At 50.1% G+C, this 20,766-nt stretch overlaps 1 protein-coding gene across 1 annotated transcript; it reads right to left on the bottom strand.

Moving 5' to 3' along the window:
- Positions 1–4,846: 4,846 nt before the first annotated feature.
- Positions 4,847–8,686, bottom strand: LOC113881362 (phospholipase A2, membrane associated-like). Its single transcript, XM_027524357.1, has 4 exons — positions 8,632–8,686; positions 8,303–8,447; positions 7,944–8,050; positions 4,847–5,320 (listed from the first exon to the last, which is right to left on the bottom strand). The coding sequence occupies exons 1-4, from the start codon at positions 8,669–8,671 to the stop codon at positions 5,178–5,180; spliced, it is 435 nt and encodes a 144-aa protein (XP_027380158.1). The 5' UTR covers positions 8,672–8,686; the 3' UTR covers positions 4,847–5,177.
- Positions 8,687–20,766: the final 12,080 nt, after the last annotated feature.

Genomic DNA, 20,766 nt, shown 5'->3' with positions numbered 1-20,766 from the left:
TGGGAGAAAGGAAAGCTTGCTTTATTTTGGGTGCTGACATCCTGGTGGTGGGTGGTGCAGAGGGCCTGTCCAAACCCCTGCTCTCCCCACTGGACAATCAGGTGGCACAGAGGGTGGGTGTCTGTCCAAACGTCCGTTCTCCCCACTGGACCGTCAGGTGGCACAGAGGGTGGGTGCCTGTCCAAACGCCCACTCTCCCCACTGGACAGTCAGGTGGCACAGAGGGTGGGTGCCTGTCCAAACGCCCGCTCTCCCCACTGGACAGTCAGGTGGCAGGACATCCTTAGACAGGGGAACTCAGTGCTGGTGGTCTAGTCACTAAGTCGTGTCTGACTCTTGTGACCCCAACGACTGTAGCCTGCCCGGCTCCTCTGTCCAAAGGGATTTCCCAGGCAAGAATACTGAAGCGGGTTGCCACTTCTTTCTCCAGAGGGTGTTCCCGACCCAGAGACTGAACCTGGGTCTGCTGCATTGCAGGCTCGTTTCTTTAAGGAGTGAGCCACCAGTGAAGCCCAAAAGGCAGAGGGAAGGGGCTACATGCAGAACCAGTACAGTCAGCTCTGACGCTCATCTTGAAACTGGTCATCAGAGAGCTAACCAGTGTCATCTCGATTCTTTTAGGTGCAAGAAATCTTTAGTTCCAGGCTTGGTTGGTTTCCATTTCCGTGAGGACAATTCTCAGAATTGTGGCAGCTGATATCACAGCTAGTCTGGTCGTCAGGTAGCTAACTTCTTCCACCTGGTGGGGATTTCAGTACCTGTACATTAGCGCACAGGAGATGACTCAGAATCTCATCTACAGCCTTGAGGAGGAACTGAAAGTCCTTGGCATGCTTACTGACTACATTATTATTATTTGGTCTCCTTTGACTGCTCTCCTTTGTTTCTTCATGTGCTCACTTCTCTGATTAAACTTCTTCTCTGGCTCAGATTTTTCCACAGACATAAGGCAGGCAGAGGATATAGTGGGGTGAAGACCAGAAGGTCCCGTTTGGGTTCAAGGCTTTACACTACAGTAACCTAACTATACAGACTCACAGCCGACCCAGGCAGCATTCATCTTGAAGATACAGTTTCCTTGAAGAGCTAGACCTGTATTATGGGTTGACTCGTGTTCCCACCACATTCCTACATTGAAGTCCTGACCTCCAGTAAGACCTCAGGATGTGACTGTATTTGGAAAGACGGTCTTTGTGGAGGTGATGAGTTAGGATAAGGTTAGGGAATGGCCACCCACTCCAGTATTCTTGCCTGGAGAATCCCATGGAAAGAGGAGCCTGGTGGGCTACAGTCCATGGGATCACAAAGAGTCTAACACTATTAGGGTGGGCCTAATGCAGATGACTTAGAAGAAGGGAAGGTTGGACACAGACACACATCTTCACTGGGAGAATTCCGCATGAAGGTGAAGGCTGAGAGGAGGTGGGGATGCTTCTACACGCCAAGCAATCCTGAAGATGGCCAGGTCACCACCAGAGCCTGGGGAGAGGAAGGAACAGAACCTCCCCCATAGACCTCAGAAGGAGCCAACCTCACTGGCTCCTTGATCTTAGACTTCTGGGCTCCAGAACTGAGAGAGCAGATATTTCTATTGTTTAAGCTACTCAGTTGGAGGTGTGTGTGCTGTCACTTCAGTGGTGTCCAACTCTTTGGGAGCCCATGGACTGTAGCCCACCAGTCTCCTCTGTCCCTGGGATTCTCCAGGCAAGAATACTGGAGCGGGTTGCCATTCCCTCCTCCAGAGGATCTTCCTGAGCTGGGAACTGAGCCCAGGTCTCTTATGTCTCCCGCACTGGCACGTGGGTTCTTTATCTCTGGCACCAGTTTGTGGCACCTGGAGCACTACCCTAGCAAATAATAAAACCTCTGGGCATCTCTGTAGGTCTGTGAAATCTGGGATGTTGGACAAAGAATGCCCCCTGCCATCTCAGTTAAATAGGGAGTGTGCCCATCAAGGCAGCAGCCGCCCCTGACAGTGCTTCCTGGGGGGACTCAGGAGGGAGCAGGAAACTGGCCCCCATAGCAAGGTGCACATCACAGGGGCGACATCCTGAAACCCAGACTCTCGCCTCTTCCCATATACAGAAAAGCACTAAATTCGTTACCTTGAGATGTCTGGTATTTCTTTAGTTGGGAGGACCTTTTGCAGATTGACTACCAAGTTTTCTTTGCTGTTGTTTATTTATTTATTTTTGAAAAACCTCCTATATATCCCGGCTCCTCCCTTACCCCTGAGGACAGTCCTCAGAGCTACTGAGAGACTGTATCTGGGCGGAAGTCCTCAGTAAAGCTCCAAATAAAGCATAATTCTCAACGTTTAGTTTCTACATTTTTTTCCCCATCAACAGGTGTTTGCTCTCATGGCCATTTGTTTCAGGCCTAAATGAAGTTCAGAGGTGATGGGCCAGACCTTGGCCTTTTGATAAGCGCCTCAGCTTCACAACACTGTTGCTTCTATGGCAGGCAGACTGCCCCACCCCGTACATCCTGGGGGCCCCTGGTATCATGTCCGGGTCCCCACACTCAAGGATTCTGGTGATGTCACACATGCCTCTCCTTTTCCCCATCTTTTCAGGGTTTTCTCCTGAGAATTCAAAGTCCATGGTTTAGCATCTTGTTCAGCCACCTTCATCCAAGAGCTAATTTAAACATTGGGAGCACAGTAGTGAAAAAACAAAAATACTCTCATGAGGCTTACTTTTTAGTGTGGAGAGGCAGACAATGAAACAAAAGCCGTAATGGGTGAATGAGATACAGCTGATCCTTGAAGGACATCGGGGTCAGGGTCACCGAGCTTCTGCACAGTCAGAGATCCGTGCATAGCTTCACAGTGGGCTCTTGTGCCCATGACTCCCCATATGTATGGATTCAACAAAGCACGGATTCTGCGTTACTGTAGAGCCTGTTCATTGAAAAAATCCTAGTATACATAGACCTGCACAATTCAAATCCTGTCGTTCAAGAGTCACCTGTGACTTCGAGAATGTGGTCATGGTTGCTGTGAGGAAGGATGGGGGAAGGGACAGTTGGGAGTCTGAGATGGACACGTACACACTGCTGTATTTAAGACGGATAACCAACGAGGACCAGCTGTATAACACACAGAACTCAGCTTAAAGTTATGAGGCTGGACGGGAAGGGAGCTGGGGGTGAACGGGTGCGTGTGTATGTATGGCTGAGACCTTGCACTGCTCACCTGAAACTGTCACAATATTGTTTGTTAATTGGCTATACCCCTGAAGAAAATAAAAGGTTAAAAAAAAATAGAGTCAACTGTGGATTATTAGGTGAAGCAAGAGGGCAAGGGGCAGCAGGGAATCTGAGATGGACATGTACACACTGCTGTATTTAAGACGGATAACCAACGAGGACCTGCTGTATAACACACGGAACTCAGCTTAAAGTTATGAGGCTGGACGGGAAGGGAGCTGGGGGAGAACGGGTGCGTGTGTATGTATGGCTGAGACCTTGCACTGCTCACCTGAAACTGTCACAATATTGTTTGTTAATTGGCTATACCCCTGAAGAAAATAAAAGGTTAAAAAAAAATAGAGTCAACTGTGGATTATTAGGTGAAGCAAGAGGGCAAGGGGCAGCAGGGATGCAGAGGTGTGGCGAGGGCGTCACAGGGAAGACGGCTGCTACTTTACAGAGGACGGATGTGCTCACGTGTGACAGTCACCGCTCAGAAAAGGGTCCTTCAACTTTTAATAATCCGAAGAGTCAAGAGTCAGCGGATGTTTCCAATATCAGGATTATGGCTGAACTTTTTCTGTATTCTGTTTCCTAATCTTCCCTTTGTGAGGAAAAAAAATATTCATTACTGTTCTTTAAAAAAAAACACACACAAACACACAACACACCTTCCTATTGGGGAATACATTTACAAGAAAGTTAATGTAAGAAAGGAATGAACAGAAGCCTCATTGAAATACAGTCAGGCGATCAGAAGGGGGAGCACTCACATCCTGTAAGGACAGAAGAGCCCAAGAAAGAAGGAAAGACAGACTCTCAGAAAAGACTCAGCCAATGAAAAGACACAGGCTCAGTTTCCTAGAGCCCTTCCCCACTGTACACAGCCAGCGGCTCTGATGACCATTATTAAAGAATTCTGGTCCACGTGGGAATATCTCAGAGGAAGCTAGAAGAAAAAAAAGCAGAAGTAGCATCCAGGTGAAGGTAGGACCAGCTACCTACTTTGTGGGTCCCAGTGCAGAATTAAGTGCAGGATTCCACGTCATGAACAACATTGCTATGGCTGGACAGAGCCGTGGACCAAGCGCAGGGCCCACTGGGGCTGCCTGGGTCACAAGCCAGGAAGCCAGCCCTGGGCGAGGGGACAAATGCCCTGAGAGTCCCACTGGTGGCCAGTGTTACACTGGCCCACCTCTGGGCGGCAACATAGAAGAACGTATCTCACAGGAGGCTCGGACTATAGACCCCAGACGCCAGGAACCGCACTTCGGTTTTTGCCCAACAGGCCAGCAGGAGCTGCCCTCACCCAGTGTAGGAGAGGAGGAAGGCTGGGTTTTGCTTGTGATAATGACAGAGGCAGGCATGTCAGGCCCAGTGCTTATCCGTTATCCCTTTTACTTCTCCAGCAAGCCTGTGCACTGGGTACCGAAGTGACCGCTACTTAGACGAGGTTGCTAAGGCTCAGGGAAGTGGCGGTGGTGGGGCTCTGACTCGGGCAGTCTGACACTGAAGCTTGTGTTTTCAAGTCCTTCCACTTGTACTACCATACGAGTACTAGTGTGTTCTCACACTAGAAGGGCCTGGGGCAGTGTGTGAATGCCTACGCCCAGGTGTGCATGAGCACATACACACACACACACACATGGGCACATAGTTTGCCAAGTGAACTGCTTTATTCAGGAGAGCCAGCCAGGGGTGTAGCTGTGCAGTTAAACATGACTTTGGACTTGAAGAAGAGTGGAAAAGGAGGGGAAATCCTGCTGTCCAAAGAAGCAGAGGAAAGGGGCCGGTAGACACACCCAGACGTTGAGCTTCTCATTCTGGACGGAAGCTTTCTGTCTGGGGAGAGAAGGACTCCTGGCTGGACTCTAGGGTGGGAGAGGGGTGTTCCTTCATGTGCCAGGGAACATGGCTAGGGTAGGGAGTCGGGCGCTAGGGAAGGAAAGAGCATCTGGCGGTAAGGCTCCCAGGACGAGGGGCCCTCAGCACGCGGGGGCAGCCCCTCGGCACCGAAACTTGTTGTAGAAGCGGAGCGTCTTGTTGTAGGTCTTCAGGTTTGCTGCGAAGCAATTGGCAGCGATCTTATCACACTGACACACTTGACTCTTGCAGTCATCCGCATCCTCTGAAATCACAATAAATAAACGGAATGATGTTCATTAGTAGTCCATGGATCTTTATGGGAATTCTTGGGGGAAAGACAGCTCCTGTTCTCCCAGGGTTTCTAGTCTGGAACAAGCACGGATGTCCAGGTATTTCTGACTGATGGGGAGACAGAACTCCTGCCCTCAGGAAGCCCACACCCCATCTCGTGGGACACCAGAAGTCATGCACTGGGATGCTGTGAAGAGCCTTGCTGTTAGACACTGTCTCTTTCTTCTCCCCAGCAGATGTGTTCAGGTGCATAGCCCCTGGCCCCTGGGGTCTGGGAATGGGTCTTGATGGGTGTAAGCCAGTCATGGTCATCCCTGTTTCCTCTGTAGTGATGAGTGTCCGGGGAGCATGTACTCTTGCCCTGACCAATGAGCCACAAGGGAAAGTCTGCTGGACACTTCCAGAAAGGATGAATTTCCTCTCTCAAAAAGAAAGATGTGCAAAAGGAAAGCCATGACTCTTGGAGCCCTAGACTGTGCCTTGGAATCACACTGCCAAAGTGGCAGAGCAGAAGGTTGGGAAAGGACTGGATCCCTGGCAACACAGCTGAGAAGCTGCCCTCGCCCTGGCACTGTGCTCTCCCAGACTCTGTTACAGGAGAGTCAGACTTCCTCACTCTCTGAGCCTCTGTTAGGTGGGCATCTTGTTGCTTGACACCCAGAGCCTGCAAAAGCCACAGAGCCCTGTGGAAGGTCATGATGGGAAGACATGATTTCTGATCTTAGAGACCTCAGGCTGTTGAGGAATAGTCCGTGGGTTTTCAAAATCTCACTCATGGGTCAGTAGGTCTGGGGCACTAGGCAATTCCTTCCAGCCACCACCCATCTCTCTCCTCCCCTCCACAGCCAAACTTGCTCCAGAACTCATGACCTCTCTTCATTTCCCACCCACCTTCCAACCCGCTCTAATCTGGCTTTGCCCTCACAGATCCATGGAAACAACTCCCACTGAGGTCCTCAGTGGTCGTTCTGCCTCTAAACCCAAGGAGCCTGGTCAGCCCTCATCCTGGAGGACCCCTCTGTGAAATCGGCTGCTGTTAATCCTCTCCTCCTGGCCCACTCCTCGGCCTTCTTGTCTCCCCCCTTCCTTCTCTGACTGTCCCTCCTCTGTCTCCTTTCTCGGCCTTTAAACACCAAATGAGTGGGTACCTCCAACTCTCCTCTCTCTGCGGCCGCCTCCTGCATCTGTGTCCAGACCGTCCCTTGAGCTGTGAGTTTTTTCACAAGCAGCCTGCTGCCCATCTCCCTGGATGTTCTGGAAGTTTCCAAACTCAACATGCTCCCCGTGGAACTGCTCCTGCCCTCTCCTACCAGGCCCTCCTCAGTTATACCACCGATGCAGTACTACAGCCAACCAACAACTCCCAGTAACCCTGCCCAATCAACCACCAAGCTCCACTGATTCTATCTCAAAGCTATTTTGACAGGACTTTCCACCTCTTCCATCCTAACCGCCATTGCTATAGGTCAAGTTCTCCTGTCTCTTTTCTGCACGATGGCAATGGCCTTTTCCTGGCTCCCCCTTCTACGTATCTCTTTCCACACTTGGCAAGAGCCTCTGAAATGCAATTTTGGGTTTTAACTCATTTCCTTAAGGACTGTCAAAAGTTATCACCAACCTAGACAGCATATTGAAAAGCAGAGACATTACTTTGTCAACAAAGGTCCGTCTAGTCAAAGCTATGGTTTTTCCAGTGATCATGTATGGATGTGAGTATTGGACCATAAAGAAAGCTGAGCACCGAAGAATTGATGCTTTTGAATTGTGGTGTTGGAGAAGACTCTTGAGAGTCCCTTGGACTGCAAGGAGATCCAAACAGTCCATCCTAAAGGCGATCAGTCCTGAATATTCATTGGAAGGACTGATGTTGAAGCTGAAACTCCAATACTTTAGCCACCTGATATGAAACACTGACTGATTTGAAAAGACCCTGATGCTGTGAAAGATTGAGGGCAGGAGGAGAAGGGGACAACAGAGGATGAGATGGTTGAATGGCATCACGGACTCAATGGACATGGGTTTGGGTGGACTCTGGGAGTTGGTGATGGACACAGAGGCCTTGCGTGCTGCAGTTCATGGGGTCACAAAGAGTTGGACATGACTGAATGACTGAACTGACTGAATTGAACTGCTTTAGGACAAAAATCTAAGTACAACATGGCCTTGGGAACTTGACCTAGCCCCTTCCCGTCTCTCCAGCATCATCGCTCTTCACTCCGTCTCATCCTCACGTTTCCCTTCTGCCGCCCAGAAAGGCTGCAGTTCCTTCTGGCCCGTTGGACTCTGCTGTGTCCTCTTGTTGGGATGCTTGCAGCTCTCCTTTCCCCTGACTCCTCTCAGCCTTGAAGACTCAGTTTAGGATTCCCCATCTTCAGGGAGCTTCCTTGAACCACAGGCTGCATTCAGAGCCCCGCCAGCTTTCTTATTTCCTGGCGGAGTCTACCGTGTTGTGTGTTGGCTTTCTTTACTTCCCAGGCCACTGTGAGATTCTTGAGGCAGGGACACTGTCCCTGTGTATCTACCTTTGGGCTCAGCACAGTGCCCAGAGGAGAAAATGAGCCAAGGAGGCTGAGAGTTGTCAGCCTGTTTCTTACCACAGACGATTTGGTCCTCTTGATAAGTAACGTTGTATTTCAGGAACTTGGTGCGACACCCGCGACTCTTCAGGTTTCTGTAGCAACAGTCATGTGCCCTGCAACACCTGTGACAAGAGTATGTTCTTGGAGCTGCCTCCCCAGGCTCCAGGGAGCCCAGTGTCCTGTGGTCTCAGGCCTGTGCTCTGGGCAGAGACACCCAGACGTTGGTACAGTCTAGAGCAGAATGTCCAACGGTCTGGCTGCTTTTTCAGCTGGGACTTCCTGGGGTTCTGTGCAAATGGGATAACAGGAGCTTTCCAGCTCCTGGCCCCCTGTGGGGCCACAAGTGGGCAGAGGGAGGGCTGGGGTGGCCTCACCAGTCTGTTGCATCCTTGGGGGTTCCTCTGCCACGCGTTCCACAGTAGCAGCCATAGCGTCTATAACTGGTCACAGATTCCTTTCCTGTCGTGAACTCGATCATTTTCCGGAAATTCAGCAAACCTCCATGGACCTGCAGCAGGCCTGGAAGGACAGCAGCTGGTGATGGGGCCTGGGACCCTACGAGCTCCTCCCTTGGCCTCTCCCTGCCACCCCTTGCCCCACTTCTGAGAGAGGGCCAGATGCGGTGGGAAGGGAAGCTGGGGGAGGAGGGTGCCTCCCTCCGGGGCTGGGCCCCTTGTGGCCAGAGGTGAGGTTCAAGTCTTACCGATGGCCATGATCACTGCCAGCAGCAGGAGGGTCTTCATGCTGAGGATTCTGTGAGGAGAAATGCAGACAGACCAGCCTAAATCCTCTAACAGGCAGTCCAGCTTCTGCTCTGGCCCTTGCTGTCCTGCTCACATTCAACGATCTTGATGAAGAGAGTCTTCAAAGGAGATCGCAGACACGCTCTTCCGTCCCAGGTGGGTCCAGCATGACTGCCTTCATCGGGCATGCAGGATGCGTGCAGGGGGCACCTCCCAGCTTTGTTACATGACTCGCTGGGCGAGACCACCTCTCCCCTGTGGTACGCTGCTGAGACCTCCGTGCTCCTCACCCTCCTGAGAGTTCCGGGGAGGCTGTGACCAGGCCATCCCACCAAACTGGGAGACCCAGAGGTCGTAGGCTGTGTGTCCCCCAGCGTACGTAGCTTACGCACCCCCACACTGGAGTCAAGGCTTGGGAATTCTGCTCATGGGGTCCGATCCGCAGTGTTTTTCTCCAGAACTAAAGCAGCACCATCTCTTTCACCCTTACACTTGTACCCAGAACACACACCTACTCGTACACACATGCGTGTGTATGCACACACACTCTGTGCTCATCTACTGGTGCGGACTTCATTTCACACAATATAATCACGTTCCCGCACAACACACCTGTGCACAGATCCCCCCTGTCATACCAAACCAGGCACGAGCAGGCTTGTGCTCGTGGGCGCCTGCGTGTGCACACACACACATGTGCACACACACACATGTGCACACACACAGGACACAGCCACTCGTCAGGGCGGGCAATCATCAGGGCCTGAGTATTCATTTCTGGCTATGGACTTCTCAGAGGATCTCAGGTTGACTTCTCACAGTGACTGCCTTGTCTATTCTGAACTCTAGTTAAACAGCTGAGCCCTCGGGGAGTTTGGGGTTTGGTGGGATAGGGGATGGGGTGGGGATACCGCCAGTTACTGGACTAAGAATTTGGCATGCCTCAGCCCCTGGGCAATCCTCTTTTTTCTTCTTATCAACTGGCAGGACAGAACTGAGGATAGAAAAAAGCTATGTGCCATTAGCCGATGCCAAAATTTTAAAATACTTTGTCATCTTTCCAATGGGTTTCACTCCTAAGTGAATAAATTCCCATAATAGAGTCTGGGTGTGACCTTCCTGAACCCACTTCCAGGAGAGGGCAATGGCCATCTGCTGTTGAACAAGTTTTTTTTTTGTTTTTTTGTTTTTTTTTTAAATATGCTATTTGGGAATAAAAAACAGGGCATTTACTGGTATTCGTTCATTCCATAAACCTGCCATTCACAGGAAGTACATTCTAAGCCTCAGCGAAGTCTCAGGAATCATGGAAACCTCTCAGGAGGTGGTGAGAACCTGTCTAGCAGAAAGAGGACCGTAGGGGGCAGATGGTCCCTTTTTTAGATTCAAGGCAGCGTTTCTAGCTTCTCTTCTTGCTCCTCTTTCTTCTCCTCTCCTCCCCACCCCCATCTGGAAGAAGCCAGAGACTGTCCTGGCATTTCCCCCCCACCCCGAAACTGCTGCCACCTCATGCCCAGGGCTTGCCTGTTTGGAGACTGGGCTGACTGCTCTCTCTTCCTCAGCCTCAGGGAGACAGTGATTCTAGCTTTCATTTCGAAAACAGATGCCCTTTTCCTGCCCTCTAACACTGCTAAGCATTTGGCCCCCATAACCTTCAGTTAACACTCCAATACACATCCCCCAATGCCAGTGTGCCAAAGCTATGGTGCCCATCCCCATTCAGCCTGCTCCCCTGACATTCTCTGGGTCCCCGTCCAGGTTAGACCCAGGAGACTGAATCTGGCCAGAACACATGTGGGCATCAATGCTGATGCCCACTGCCAGGCTGCAATGAGGTGGAAACCATATGCGTCGCCTCAGCCTTTCTCCTCCCCTCCTGGCGGAACCAGAGACGGAGGCAGCTGGGATCCCTCAGTCACGGGAGGACACCTGTTGGAGAGAGTTCTGCACACCCTCAGTGGTCTTTGCCTGGACAAGAAACACAAGTTGGTTGTGTTAAGCCGCTGATCGTTAAGATCAGTTGCTCACTGATCTCTCACGCACAGCACAACTGTTGCGTGGCGATCTTAACCCCTCAATAACCAGTGTGGTGGCTGGACCAGACAGTAGGGTGGTTACTACTGCAAGAGGCCCTTCAGCAATAATCAGCAGAAAATTTTGAAAGAAAAAAGGTCTGTTACTTACAGGACGTGGAGGTTACACGGCGTACCTGGGACCCCACAGCAGGTCAGGGGCAGACAGAAAGCTGGAGACCTCGGGTCTGGGGTTCCGCTTTTATTGGGGCTGAAGGCGGGCCCGGGGGTTTTGTGTGCTCACCCTTTATTGGTGAGTCTAAACCACATAAGTGTCAGTGTAAAGCATGGGAAGAGGAACAGCAGGTGGCCCAAAAGAACCGAATTACCCAAAATCTCCAATACAAAGGCGCCTTAGTGAGGGGAGGCATATGGCCCTGGCAAGGTCGCTATAGGCATGTGGCTGGCAAGGTGTTTATTCTAGATACCATCACTGGAGTGGACGCCGGGCAATCAGAGGACATCAGGCGCTTATCAAAGCTTGTCAGGCACTAATTGAGGGTTATCAGGAATTTACTTTACAAAAACCCAAACAAACCCCCCAAATGACTGTTAGGATGTTACGGAACCCAGGTTCCGGCTGCTCACCGCTCAGAAGCCGACAAAGAAGCCAGTTGGGAGAAAGGAAAGCTTGCTTTATTTTGGGTGCTGACATCCTGGTGGTGGGTGGTGCAGAGGGCCTGTCCAAACGCCCGCTCTCCCCACTGGACAATCAGGTGGCGCAGAGGGTGGGTGCCTGTCCAAACGCCCGCTCTCCCCACTGGACCGTCAGGTGGCACAGAGGGTGGGTGCCTGTCCAAGCGCCTGCCCTCCCCACTGGACAGTCAGGTGGCACAGAGGGTGGGTGCCTGTCCAAATGCCCACTCTCCCCACTGGACAGTCAGGGGGCAGGACATCCTTAGACAGGGGAACCCAGTGCTGGTGGTCTAGTCACTAAGTCGTGTCTGACTCTTGTGACCCCAACGACTGTAGCCTGCCCGGCTCCTCTGTCCAAAGGGATTTCCCAGGCAAGAATACTGAAGCGGGTTGCCACTTCTTTCTCCAGAGGGTGTTCCCGACCCAGAGACTGAACCTGGGTCTGCTGCATTGCAGGCTCGTTTCTTTATGGAGTGAGCCTCCAGTGAAGCCCAAAAAGCGTAGGGAAGGGCTACATGCAGAACCAGTACAGTCAGCTCTGACGCTCATCTTGAAACTGGTCATCAGAGAGCTAACCAGTGTCATCTCGATTCTTTTAGGTGCAAGAAATCTTTAGTTCCAGGCTTGGTTGGTTTCCATTTCCGTGAGGACAATTCTCAGAATTGTGGCAGCTGATATCACAGCTAGAGTCTGGTCGTCATGTAGCTAACTTCTTCCACCTGGTGGGGATTTCAGTACCTGTACATTAGCGCACAGGAGATGACTCAGAATCTCATCTACAGCCTTGAGGAGGAACTGAAAGTCCTTGGCATGCTTACTGACTACATTATTACTATTTGGTCTCCTTTGACTGCTCTCCTTTGTTTCTTCATGTGCTCACTTCTCTGATTAAACTTCTTCTCTGGCTCAGATTTTTCCACAGACATAAGGCAGGCAGAGGATATAGTGGGGCGAAGACCAGAAGGTCCCGTTTGGGTTCAAGGCTTTACACTACAGTAACCTAACTATACAGACTCACAGCCGACCCAGGCAGCATTCATCTTGAAGATACAGTTTCCTTGAAGAGCTAGACCTGTATTATGGGTTGACTCGTGTTCCCACCACATTCCTACATTGAAGTCCTGACCTCCAGTAAGACCTCAGGATGTGACTGTATTTGGAAAGACGGTCTTTGTGGAGGTGATGAGTTAGGATAAGGTTAGGGAATGGCCACCCACTCCAGTATTCTTGCCTGGAGAATCCCATGGAAAGAGGAGCCTGGTGGGCTACAGTCCATGGGATCACAAAGAGTCTAACACTATTAGGGTGGGCCTAATGCAGATGACTTAGAAGAAGGGAAGGTTGGACACAGACACACATCTTCACTGGGAGAATTCCACATGAAGGTGAAGGCTGAGAGGAGGTGGGGATGCTTCTACACACCAAACAATCCTGAAGATGGCCAGGTCACCACCAGAGCCTGGGGAGAGGAAGGAACAGCCCCTCCCCCATAGACCTAGAAGGAGCCAACCTCACTGGCTCCTTGATCTTAGACTTCTGGGCTCCAGAACTGAGAGAGCAGATATTTCTATTGTTTAAGCTACTCAGTTGGAGGTGTGTGTGCTGTCACTTCAGTCATGTCCGACTCTTTGGGAGCCCATGGACTGTAGCCCACCAGTCTCCTCTGTCCCTGGGATTCTCCAGGCAAGAATACTGGAGCGGGTTGCCATTCCCTCCTCCAGAGGATCTTCCTGAGCTGGGAACTGAGCCCAGGTCTCTTATGTCTCCCGCACTGGCACGCGGGTTCTTTACCACTGGCACCAGTTTGTGGCACCTGGAGCACTACCCTAGCAAATAATAAAACCTCTGGGCATCTCTGTAGGTCTGTGAAATCTGGGATGTTGGACAAAGAATGCCCCCTGCCATCTCAGTTAAATAGGGAGTGTGCCCATCAAGGCAGCAGCCGCCCCTGACAGTGCTTCCTGGGGGGACTCAGGAGGGAGCAGGAAACTGGCCCCCATAGCAAGGTGCACATCACAGGGGCGACATCCTGAAACCCAGACTCTCGCCTCTTCCCATATACAGAAAAGCACTAAATTCGTTACCTTGAGATGTCTGGTATTTCTTTAGTTGGGAGGACCTTTTGAAGATTGACTACCAAGTTTTCTTTGCTGTTGTTTATTTATTTTTGAAAAACCTCCTATATATCCTGGCTCCTCCCTTACCCCTAAGGACAGTCCTCAGAGCTACTGAGAGACTGTATCTGGGCGGAAGTCCTCAGTAAAGCTCCAAACAAAGCATAATTCTCAACGTTTAGTTTCTACATTTTTTTCCCCATCAACAGGTGTTTGCTCTCATGGCCATTTGTTTCAGGCCTAAATGAAGTTCAGAGGTGATGGGCCAGACCTTGGCCTTTTGATAAGCGCCTCAGCTTCACAACACTGTTGCTTCTATGGCAGGCAGACTGCCCCACCCCGTACATCCTGGGGGCCCCTGGTATCATGTCCAGGTCCCCGCACTCAAGGACTCTGGTGATGTCACACATGCCTCTCCTTTTCCCCATCTTTTCAGGGTTTTCTCCTGAGAATTCAAAGTCCATGGTTTAGCATCTTGTTCAGCCACCTTCATCCAAGTGCTAATTTAAACACTGGGAGTACATTAGTGAAAAAACAAAAATATTCTCATGAGGCTTACTTTTTAGTGTCGAGAGGCAGACAATGAAACAAAAGCCGTAATGGGTGAATGAGATACAGCTGATCCTTGAAGGACACCGGGGTCAGGGTCACCGAGCTTCTGCACAGTCAGAGATCTGTGCATAGCTTCACAGTGGGCTCTTGTGCCCATGACTCCCCATATGTATGGATTCAACAAAGCACGGATTCTGCGTTACTGTAGAGCCTGTTCATTGAAAAACTCCTAGTATACATAGACCTGCACAATTCAAATCCCGTCGTTCAAGAGTCACCTGTGACTTCGAGAATGTGGTCATGGTTGCTGTGAGGAAGGATGGGGGAAGGGATAGTTGGGAGTCTGAGATGGACACGTACACACTGCTGTATTTAAGACGGATACTAACCAGGACCAGCTGTATAACACATGGAACTCAGCTTAAAGTTATGAGGCTGGACGGGAAGGGAGCTGGGGGAGAATGGGTGCGTGTGTATGTATGGCTGAGATCTTTCGCTGCTCACCTGAAACTGTCACAATATTGTTTGTTAATCGGCTATACCCCATAGGAAATAAAAGATGAAAAATAATAGAGTCAACTGTGGAATATTAGGTGAAGCAAGAGGGCAAGGGGCAGCAGGGATGGAGAGGTGTGGCGAGGGCGTCACGGGGAAGACGGCTGCCTCTTTACAGAGGACGGATGTGCTCACGTGTGACAGTCACCGCTCAGAAAAGGGTCCTTCAACTTTTAATAATCCGAAGAGTCAAGAGTCAGCGGATGTTTCCAATATCAGGATTATGGCTGAACTTTTTCTGTATTCTGTTTCCTAATCTTCCCTTTGTGAGGAAAAAAATATTCATTACTGTTCTTTAAAAAAAACACACACAGACACACAACAAACCTTCTATTTGGGGAATACATTTACAAGAAAGTTATGTAAGAAAGGAATGAACAGAAGCCTTATTGAAATACAGCCAGGCGACCAGAAGGGGGAGCCCTCACATCCTGTAAGGACAGAAGAGCCCAGTGGAAAGAAGGAAAGAAAGACTCCCTTCTCAGAAAAGACAGCCAATGAAAAGACACAGGCTCAGTTTCCTAGAGCCCTTCCCCACTGTACACAGCCAGCGGCTCTGATGACAATTATTAAAGAATTCTGGTCCACGTGGGAATATCTCAGAGGAAGCTAGAAGAAAAAAAAAGCAGAAGTAGCATCCAGGTGAGGGTAGGACCAGCTACCTACTTTGTGGGTCCCAGTGCAGAATTAAATGCAGGATTCCACGTCATGAACAACATCGCGATGGCTGGACAGAGCCGTGAACCAAGCGCAGGGCCCACTGGGTCTGCCTGGGTCACAAGCCAGGAAGCCAGCCCTGGGTGAGGGGACAAATGCACTGAGAGTCCCGGTGGTGGTCTGAATTCCCAATGCACTGACCCACCTTCAGCAGGCTGGCAAAGTGGGAGACCATACCTTACAGAAGACGGGCCTGTGCCTCCCCCAGATCAGGAGCAGGCCTGCTGTTTGCCCCCAGCTGGCCAGCAGGAGCTGCTCTTGCCCAGGGAAGGAGGCTGGAAGGCTGGGCTTTACTTGCAGTGAGAAGCACAGATGTGGACACGCCAGGCCCAGTGCTTCACACCCGGTGTCCCTTTTCCATCTCTAACAAGCCTGTGCGCTGGTACCAAAGTGCTGTCTACTTAGATAAGGGCGCTAGGCGTATGGAAGCGGTGGTGGGATCTGACTCAGCCCTTCTCACTCTAAGGCTGGTATTTTTAACCCTTTACATTTGATTGCCTTGTACTAGTTAGTTCTTGCATTAGAAGAGCCAGGGAGCACAACACACACACACACACTCACACACACACTCATGCACACACTCACACACACATATTCACACATGCACTCTCACACACACTACACACACTCACACACACATGCACACACACACGCACATGTGCGCACACACACACATGCACTCTCACACACTACACACACTCACACACACTCACACACGCACACACTCACACACACATGCACACACACACGCGCGCACGCACACACATGCACTCTCACACACACTACACACACACACACACACATGTACACACTTACACACTCACACGCACACACACACTCACACACACACATGCATGGTTTGCCAAATAAATTGCTTTATTCAGAAGAGTCAACCAGGAGTGTAGCTGCCATAGCAAAACATGACATTGGACTTGACGAGGAGTGGAGCTGTGGAAAAATTACCTGCTCCCCAAGGAAGCGGGGAGAAGGGGCTGAGCATCCAGGCCCAGCCTTGAGCGTCTCCTTCTGGACAGAGGCTTCTGTTTGGGGCGAGAAGACCTCCTGACTTGTGTCTAGGATGGGAGAGGGGGTTTCCTTCATTTGCCAGGGAATGTGGCTAGGATAGGGAGTGGGGTGCTAAGTGGAAACTCGGTTTTAGGAGGCAAAGTGTCCAGGCTCAGGGGCTTCTCAAGCACTTGGGTGTACTCCCTTTGCATTGACGGTTGCTGTAGTATTGGAGCTTTTTATTATAGGTCTTCTTGTTTCTTGCAGAACAAAGGATAGCTATTTGATCACATTCACACACTTGATGCTTACGGTAGTCCTAATCCTCTGAAATCACAAGAAAATATACATGGAATACATGTGTGTGCCAAGTTGCTTCAATTTTGTCTCTTTGGGACCATATGGACTGTAGCCCACCAGGCTCCTCTGTCCATGGAATTTCCAGGCAAGAGTACTGGAGTGCACAGCCATTCCCTTCTCCAGGGGATCTCCCCAACCCAGGGATGGAACCTGAGTCTCTTATTTCTCCTGCATGGGCAAGTGGGTTCTTTACCACTAGCACCACCCAGGAAGGCCAAACACTGGATGGTTGGTTAATATTCTCGGGTTTCTCATGGGAAATCTGAGGGGATAACACAGCCTGTGTTCTCCCAGAATTTCTAGTCTTGGACAAGCACCAATGTCCAGATATTTCTGATTGATGGGGAGACAGAATTCCTACCCTCAGAAGCCCATACCCAGTCTGATGGGGACACGAGCTGCGAACTGGGATTCTGTGAAAAGCCTTGCTGTTAGCTCTGTCTTTTTCTCCTCCTTAGCAGATGTGTTCAGGTGCAAAGCCCCTGTTCCCTGGAGTCGGGGAATGGTTCTTGATGGGTGTAAGCCAGTCATGGTCATCCCTGTTTCCTTTGTAGTGATTAGTGTAGGGGAAGCACGTGACCTTGCCCTGACCAACGAGCCACAAGGGAAAGTCTGCTGGGGGCTTCCAGGAAGGATGAATTTCCAAAAAGAGCCATGTGTGAAGGGAGAGCCTCTTCCGTAAGGTGAAGCCATAACTCTTGGAGCTCTCAGTGTGCCTTGGAATCACTCTGCCAATGTGGCAGAGTAGAAGGTTGGGAAGGACTGGATCCTTGGCAACACAGCTGAGAAGGTGCCCCAGCTCTGGCACTGCCTTCTACCAGACTCTGTTACAGGAGAGTCAGACTTCTCTGAACCTCTGTTAGGTGGGCATCTTGTTGCTTGTCATCCAGAGCCTTCTGAAGCAGAAGATATTAAGAAGAGGTGGCAAGAATACACAGAAGAACTATACGAAAAAGATCTTCATGACCCAGATAGTCACGATGGTGTGATCACTCACCTAGAACCAGACATTATGGAATGCAAAGTCAAGTGGGCCTTAGGAAGCATCACTATGAACAAAGCTAGTAGAGGTGATGGAATTCCAGTTGAGCTGTTTCAAATCCTAAAAGATGATGCTATGAAAGTGCTGCACTCAATATGCCAGCCAATTTAGAAAACTCAGCAGTGGCTATAGGACTGGAAAAGGCCTGTTTTCATTCCAATCCCAAAGAAAGGCAATGCCAAAGACTGCTCAAACTACCACACAATTGCACTCATCTCACACACTAGTAAAGAAATCCTTGAAATTCTCCAAGCCAGGCTTCAATAGTATGTGAACTGTGAGCTTGCAGATGTTCAAGCTGGATTGGGAAAAGGCAGAGGAACCAGAGATCAAATTGCCAACATCCACTGGATCATCGAAAAAGCAAAAGAGTTCCAGAAAAACAACTATTTCTGCTTTATTGACTATGCTAAAGCCTTTGACTGTGTGGATCACAACAAACTGGAAAATTCTTTAAGAGGTGGGAATACCAGACCACCTGACCTGCCTCTTGAGAAACCTGTATGCAGGTCAGGAAGCAACAGTTAGAACTGGACATGGAACAACAGACTTGTTCCAAATCAGGAAATGAGTATGTCAAGGCTGTATATTGTCACCCTGCTTATTTAACTTATATGCAGAGTACATCATGAGAAATGCTGGGCTGGAGGAAGCACGAGCTGGAATCAAGATGCTGGGAGAAATATCAGAAACCTCAGATATGCAGATGACACCACCCTTATGGCAGAAAGTGAAGAGTAACTAAAAAGCCTCTTGATGAAAGTGAAAGAGGAGAGTGAAAAAGTTGGCTTAAAGCTCAATATTCAGAAAACGAAGATCATGGCATCCAGTCCCATCGCTTCATGGCAAATAGATGGAGAAACAGTGGAAACAGTGACAGATTTTATTTTGGGGGGCTCCAAAATCTCTACAGATGGTGATTGCAGCTATGAAGTTAAAAGATGCTTACTCCTTGGAAGAGAAGTTATGACCAACTTAGACAGCATATTAAAAAGGAGAGACATTTCTTTGCCAACAAAGGTCCGTCTAGTCAAAGTTATGATTTTTCCTGTAATCATGTATGGATGTGAGAGTTGGACTATACAGAAAGCTGAGTGCCAAAGAATTGATGTTTTTGAATTGTGGTGTTGGAGAAGACTCTTGAGAGTCCTTTGGACTGCAAGGAGATCCAACCAGTCCATCCTAAAGGAAATCAGTCCTGAATATTCATTGGAAGGACTGATGCTGAAGCTGAAACTCCAATACTTTGGCCACCTCATGCGAAGAACTGACTCATCTGAAAAGACCCTGATGCTGGGAAAGATTGAAGGTAGGAGGAGAAGGGGATGACAGAGGATGAGATGGTTGGATGGGATAACCGACTCAATGGACATGAGTTTGAGTGAACTCCGGGAGTTGGTGATGGACAGGGAGGCCTGGTGTGCTGCAGTGCATGGGGTCGGACAAGACTGAGTGACTGAACTGAACTGAACTGACCCAGAGCCTGCTAAAGACACATGACCTTATGGAAAGGTCATGATGGGAAGACAGAATTTCTGATCTCATAGACCTCAGGCTGTTAAGGAAAAGTCCATGGTTTCTAAAAATCCCACTCGTGGGTCAGCTGTCTGGGGCATTAGGCAATCTCTTCCAGCCACCGCCCACCTCTCCTCCCCTTCATGGCCAAACTTGCTCCAGAAGGTTGTTTACACTTTCAACCTCTCTTCCTCCCACCTACCTTCCAACCCACTCTAATCTGGCTTTGCCTTCACAGATCCATGGGAACAGCTCCCCCTGAGTCTTCAGTGGTCTTCCTGCCTCTAAACCCAAGGAGCCCGGTCAGCCCTTATCCTGGAGGACCCCTCTGTTAAACTGGCTGCTGTTAATCATCTCCTCCTGCCCAACTCCTTGACCTCCTTGCTTTTCTCCTTTCTGGGCCTTTAAACATCAAGTGGGTGGGTCCATCCAACTCTCGGCTCTCTGAGGCCACCTCCTGAATCTGTGTCCAGACCTTCCTTTCATCTGTGTGTTTCTTTATCCGCTGCCTACTGCTCATCTCCCTCGGTGTTCCGGAAGTTTCCAAACTCAACGTGTTCCCAGTAGAAGTCTTCCTGCCCTCTCCCACCAGGCCCTCTCAGTTGTACCATCCTCACGGTGGTACAGCCATCCAACAGCTCCCAGTCAAGCGCCAAGCTCAGGTGACCCTCAGGCCTATCATAATGGCACTCTCCACCCTTGCATCCTGACCCACCATTGCTAAAGGTCAACAGCTTTCTGTGTCTTGTCTGCATCTTGACGATGCCCCCCTTATCTGTCTCCATCCACACTCAACCAGAGTTGGTCCTCTGCAAGGTAAACCTGAATACAACATGTCTTTGCTTGAGAACTCCCTAATTCTTTCAGACAAAATCTAAATACAGTATCGTCTTGGGGACTTGACTAGCCCCTTTTTTCCTCTCCAGCATCATCACTCACCACTCGGTCTCATCCTCACATTTCCTTTCATCAGCACAGAATCATAGTTCCCTCTGGCCCCTTGGACCCCGACTATGTCCTCTTGCTAGGATGTGCCCAACCTGCCTTCCCCCGACCCCTCACAGCCTGGAAAACTCAACTTGGAGGTCACTGTTCTTGGTGTTCAGAGCCCTTTGCCTCACTTCCTATCAGAATCTACCATGTTGTATTTTCATTTTTGTAACTCCCCAGTCCTCCGTGAGCTCCTTGAGGCAGGGCACTGTCCCTTTGAATTAATATCTAGCTCTGGTGCCCAGCGCAGAGGACACTCAGGACAATGGACATCGCAGGCTGGGTGGAGGAGTAGGACTCTTTCTTACCACAAACGATTAGGCCCCAGCAGAGAGTAAAGTTGTATTTCAGGGATGTGGTACCACACCTACGATTCTTCAGCTTTTTGTAGCAACAGTCATTCACTGCGCAGCACCTGAAATGAGCTTGTGCTACTGGGGCTGCCCCCGGCCCCCACCAATCTCCAGAGAGCTCAGGGCCCCAGGTCACACCCCACTGACCCTGGGCAGAGACCCAGGCACATTCCAATAGTCTAGA

Source organism: Bos indicus x Bos taurus, chromosome 2 (genome assembly GCF_003369695.1).
Source record: "Bos indicus x Bos taurus breed Angus x Brahman F1 hybrid chromosome 2, Bos_hybrid_MaternalHap_v2.0, whole genome shotgun sequence".
NCBI lineage: Eukaryota > Metazoa > Chordata > Mammalia > Artiodactyla > Bovidae > Bos > Bos indicus x Bos taurus.
This window is presented reverse-complemented; position numbering and strand designations above follow the sequence as displayed.